Source organism: Fragaria vesca, linkage group LG5 (assembly GCF_000184155.1).
Source record: "Fragaria vesca subsp. vesca linkage group LG5, FraVesHawaii_1.0, whole genome shotgun sequence".
NCBI lineage: Eukaryota > Viridiplantae > Streptophyta > Magnoliopsida > Rosales > Rosaceae > Fragaria > Fragaria vesca.
In genome coordinates this window covers 28,987,203-28,993,203 of record NC_020495.1, presented here as the reverse complement: position 1 = coordinate 28,993,203, position 6,001 = coordinate 28,987,203, and the positions used below count along the sequence as shown (strand labels likewise).

At 34.8% G+C, this 6,001-nt stretch overlaps 1 protein-coding gene across 1 annotated transcript in view; it reads right to left on the bottom strand.

The window, feature by feature from the left end:
• LOC101297742 (zinc finger CCCH domain-containing protein 19-like) overlaps positions 1 to 2,308 on the bottom strand; it is a 5,456-nt gene extending 3,148 nt beyond the window's left edge. The window contains exons 1-2 of the mRNA XM_004301943.1: positions 2,190 to 2,308; positions 1,515 to 1,539 (exon numbers count right to left, since the gene is read on the bottom strand). Coding sequence (XP_004301991.1) covers positions 1,515 to 1,539; positions 2,190 to 2,308 — 144 coding nt within the window. The remainder of the gene's footprint in view (positions 1 to 1,514; positions 1,540 to 2,189) is intronic.
• Positions 2,309 to 6,001: the final 3,693 nt, after the last annotated feature.

Sequence of the window (6,001 nt, the reverse complement as noted above, 5' to 3'; positions counted from 1 at the left end):
TCTCTCTCTCTCTCTCTCCCCCCTGCCCACCCCAAAAATTTCCCAATAAGGAAATGCAAGAAATCTTCAGATTGCACAGGAAAATGATGCAGAGGCACAGGTGATTAGCTTTTTACATCATTATCTGAGTTCATTATACATGTGTAGTACATGCAGTATTACTTGTTATCGCGTGTATAGCACTATCTGATTTCAATTTTACAGGAGAAAACATTCTATATTACTTGATTCGTATCTCACATCAATATAAATGTGCAGTACATCATGCTACATTACTCAATTACTATGGAAGTATCATTAATTTCTAAAATGAGTATACTGCTTTGAATAGCTACAGGGCAGGAGATGATTAACTTAGTATAGTTGTTACCCTTTCGTTTTCCTATGTATCTAAAACAATATGACTTTCCATATAAGTCCATACAACCCAAACGAGACTGCTTTCATGTAAAAATTTTCCTAGAAATATTTAATTAAAAGCTGAAGAAAAGGTAATGATCAAAGAGAGGAAGAATTGCCGCTAAATGTCACTGAATCATGTAAAGAGATTCCTAAAATTGCTAAATTGTTAAGAAGAGTAGTAAACATACTCCTTCTAGACCGTATTCAGCGTTTTCTTCTGCAAGCAGAATAAGCTTTAAACAACACTTGCACAAGCCATTATTCCCTTTTAGCAGTGTAAACTCAGAAGCACTAAAGCAATCTCTACATATTGATGAATTTGGACAGCAAAGGCAATAAAAGCTTGGAGTACTACTGCACACTGAACAAGAATGCCTACCTGAAAAACAAAAGTGCATCATCCTTTAAATTCCTATACATATGTTCAAAAATGTTCTACAAACATCAATTGAATCTAATTTACTGCAGTGTTTATTCTGTGCATTGATCCTGCAACAGAAAATTTGCAAGCATAAAATCTGGGTTTCTTTAACACATACATACCTTGTCTGACTCTTTTCACGTTTTAAGCATGATGAGAACAGCTTAAAAGCTAGTGTATATATGTTAGTTAATCAATCTGAGAAATTAGACTGTGTGAATTTTTTTATGTTTGTTGAGAAGTTCAAAGAAGATGCATATTATAAGGAATATATATGCTACCTTTCAGATTGATTATTTAGTTGATAAATTTCAATGATGAACATTGAACAGATAGCCAATAAAAGAATATAATCGGTAGTGGAAGTTATCAAAAACACAAATTCATAAAGTGGAAGGGAATACATGAATCTTAAGAGTACTTTAGAATCATAAGCATTATATATGAACATATATATGAGCATTCGGAACATTAAACAAAGCATAAGTAGTGAAACAGAAGTAGGGGCTGCGGTACTGATAAGGAGGGAGGGGAATTGGATCGATCAGGATTTAAATTTGATCATCTAATGTAACATAAACAAAGAAAAGAAAAGAAAAACACCATTAGATCATTCTCAAATGACAAATATCTTACTACAAGTCCAGTGCCTTCCAGAGTTCATGAAGGTTTTCTTTTTCCCCACGCATACCGGATGATAAACTTTTAAACAATCCCTGATATCCATAAAGGTGTTAATAAGCATCAACATGAAACAGAGGATACCAAAGAAGATACCACACATACATATGCATATAATATGCATGAATTCAACGAGAACACATAGTACAGGTCTGAGGATCAATGAAAAATACTAGCAATGCTACATGACAGAAGTTTCTTTTAAATGCAAGTATCTTTTATTCATCCTCAATGGAGCCTTCATTTATATTAAACAGCAAATAAACAAATTCCAGACCAAAAAACAATAATTATAAAGAGTAATTATGTTACTAAATACTAATCACACACTGTTTCGCATTCAACATCTTCTAATCATAGCAAGAACCAAATGTATTAATCCTAGTAAATTGTTTTATGAATTGAATCCCAAATCCAACCCGGTTGGTATATGAGATTCAGTTCTTTTTGGTAAAGTTAAGTTTCTAATTATTTGAGTATTACTTGGCTAACAACTAAAGGCTGAGTCAAAGGGAAGGAAGGAAGGGAATGTTTAGTTGAAACGAAAACACTTGCAGCCATAGGCTGTCATAGTTTCTTGTACTACTACTTGATCTTGAAGAAGCCAAAGTAAAAGTTTGACCAAATCATGCATTCAATGGCAAAACACTGATACACAGAATGGAGAAGAAAAGGAACAACTCACTTGTAATCGCAAATAAGAAGATCTCCACCATCTTTGCATTGGAAGCACCAGTCCTCTGAATCCTTCTCCACCTCCACCTCCACCTCCACCGCCTTCCTCTTCGTATTCTTGTTCCTCATCCCTTGCACACTATCTAAACCCTAATCAAAAACCCAGAAGCAAAACAAAAACAAAATTGTTGAGTTTTTGCTAGGAATTGCTAGAGACCTGAACCAAAAGCATATTCAATAATCCAATACTTTGCTGAATGAATGGTAGTGGTATTACCATGCAAAGCAATCAAGTCTCGACGGGATCCCAGTCTCGACCTTTATTTCATAGGTTACACACACAAACTAGCTAGCTATCTGTAAAAAGAAAGAAACTAATACAAAAAAGTATCGATGAAGATTGATATTCCTCGATTTTCCCAAACTCTTCACTAAACCCTAAACGGTGTGATTGTTTCTTCGGTTACACAAGACGCATGGTAGTATTAGGAATCTAGGCATAAAGTCTGTTTAAGCACTCAAGCCACATTGGGACTCTTATTTTCATCAATTATTTATGTTCTTTTTTTTTCTTTTCTTTTTTTTTTTCGAAGAAAAGAAACACAACTGTAAGAAAATAAAAGTCTTAAACCTGCATTTTGCTGTTATAAATTGAGATAGGGTGGAAAGAGCAAGAAGCGGAACTGCGGAAGTATATAACTCGAGTCCATGTCAATCAGGTTGTGTTACCATGTGTCAGTCACAAAATTTGCTATTCAATGAACATGCTTTAACGAAATAGTCTCAAACTTCCTTGAAATAGCTTAAGGGAATTACAAGACTTGTTGATGGAGTCAATGATGAGCTTAGAATCACCCTCGACAAGTAATTTTAAGCAGCTATTCTACAAAACTTGATAAATCCAAAAACTGTACTAGGCAGTTTCTTGTAAAACAAATCCAAGGTCTCATATCCTTTTTAACAATGTCACTATGAAAGCCAATTTCCATTTCATCTGTAGGCCTATCGGCTCTCATAGTTTTGTTCTTGAGGTTTCATCCTAAAATGCATCTCAATATAAGGAGTTAAATATGCATATATAAATACAATAACTTGTCTCTCCTACACGATGTGGGATGCGTGCACTTACTAGCTTGCCAGTGCCTTCTGCACCCCTTCAGTTAAGTCACCACACAAATCTTCTTTCGAAAGCCACAAGGGTAGCCGACGCATCACACCTAATGGAATGGTGAAAATTAGAAGGATAAGCATGTGAACCACCTGTGTTTCACATACAAATGAAATTAGAACTCTTATTGCGACTGAAATAAGATGTTTTATCAACCTACCTCACAGATTACTAAAAATGTCATTCGTCTACCACAAAAGAAAAATATTCTTGATCAACACTACCAAAAGAAGCAGAAGTAGTGAAACCAAAGATGGTCAAAATTCCTCGTTTGAAATAATACATAGTCATATGCTTGTATATCAATTATTAATAATATAGATCTTGTTATTCATTGAACTGGTGGTGTATTTTACTCAACTAAATATCAAATTTCTTTCGGTGATGAGTGAACTTACAAATTCAATAGGAACATAGAAAAGAAAAAAATCAATAAGAATCTATCGATCCGTGATGTAGAGGATTAGAGGTATGCATGTGTAGCATTACTACATGTAAGTATATGGCATTTACATCAAACCGAAGGAAACAAACTAGTTCTCCGAGCTGTACTAGGAGAAGCATATTTGCAGGGGGAGTCGATCGCTCCTGCTATCTTCAAGATGCGACTTGAGGTAATAAGAGGTATTGTTATTTTGTGTCATCTTCTTTTTAAGGGAATTTGTTTTTAATTCAGATTTATTATTCTCAAAATGATCTTGCTTTCAAAGTTGTTTAGAATACAAATTGGCATTTTGGAATAGGTTTTAAAACAAGTTTCCTTACTCAACTCAAATCAGATTTCTATTGGAGATTTGATTGAGGGGGGGAGCTCTTACTCCTAGATATATATGCTTGCTATAGCCTTCAAGCGATTACGGTTTTTATTTCATTAGGTTTCATTGGTTTATTTGTTTTGTGGCTGCATTGCAGGCCGCACCTTTCTGGTTAAAGCTTTTCATGTTTCTTGTCTCATATCATTGCATCTAACTCTTATGATGATCTAGATCAGTGTATGAAGTTTGTTGCAGATGGATTGATTCTAAGTTGAAGTTCAAAACAACGAAGTCAAGAATTAGTATAGGATTATAATCTGGAAAATCAAGTTGGTTTGTAATACCTGTAAAGTGACGATGGTGTATGTCACTACTTGAATGATTGTGTAATCTATATCTATTCTTAGTGAAGTTGTTTTAAGTGTGGACTACTATAAGGTCTCGCAGTGATTTTTCCTCTAAGAAGGTATACACTGTAGTAAACAATTCTCTGTGTTCTTGTGTTATTTATTTATTTACTACGAGTTTTTATTCATCAAAATCGAGTCCACAGTACTTTCATTTGGTACCAGAGCAAGTACTAGTTTAACTAGTTGATCTTGTGAAAAATATGGACCTTTCGAAAGCAAATGGTTCAATCAACATCCCACCATTTTTTGGTGGTGGATGTGAGAAATATGCTGACTGGAAAATTTATATGAGAATATTTTTGTGTTCTTTGGATGAACTCCTATGGACTGTTATCGTAACTGGCTATTCAGATCCAGAAATATCTGATGAAAAAACATCAGCGACAACTCCTAAACCGAGGGACAAATGGAGTGAGACCGAAATTAACTTACAAAAGGCAAATCATAAGGCCTTACATTGTATTTTTTCAACGTTATCTGATGATGAAAGGCAAAGTGTGAATCGATGTGAAACAGCTAAGGAGGCTTGGGATCTTCTTGAAGCCACTTACGAAGGTAACACAAAGGTAAGAGCTCAAAAATTAGAACAGCTTACGTATGAGTTTGAAACTATAAAAATGAAAGAGGATGAGTCAGTAGATGAGTTTTATAGAAGAATCATGAAAATTGCTAATCAATGTAACAGCCTTAAAAGTAAAATTCCTGAGTATAAGCTGGTTAGGAAGTTGCTTAGAGGTCTGCCAAAAGTTTATCAAAGTAAAGTGATAAGTATAGAAGATTCTTATAACCTAGATACTATGAGGTTAGATGAACTCTTAGGAGATTTGAAGGCTTTCGAGCAAAGATGGGTAACACCAGAAAAAAAGAGCAAAGGTGTTGCGTTCAAAGCAACAAAGAAAGAAAAAACAATTGAAGATTCCGAAGATTTAGACATAGCCCTCATCACCAAGCAATTTAAGCAGTTTTTAAAAAACAAAACGAATTCAGGGAATAGAGGTCAGTCTGAGTCTAAGAAGTTTAATTCTCGCTTTGATAGTTTTTCAAATTCCAAATTTGAGTCAAATAGGTTTAAACAAAAAAAAACTAGAACTGGACCTACTTGTTATGAATGTGGTGGCCAAGGCCATATCTCTACTGAGTGTGGAAACAGGAAACATGAAGAAACGCAGAACAAGTCCATGCTAACAACCTGGAGTGATGATGAAGACGCTACAGCACTTGTTTGCTCCATAGGCTTTACGGATTTAGAAAGTGATGATAGCGATTTCGAGGAAGAGATGGAGTATCGCTGCTCACATATGTACAAAGCATCAAAGGCTATGTTAAAGAAAAATAAAAATCTGGAAGCCAAGCTAAACAAAATTAAAATGAAGAAGACCGAGCTAGAAGATCAGTTTGAAATTGCTCATAAGACTTGGGATGGAGAAAGAGAAAAACTGATTAAGGAAGTCGAAAAACTGCAGAATCTTGGAAGTGAAGAAACCTGGGA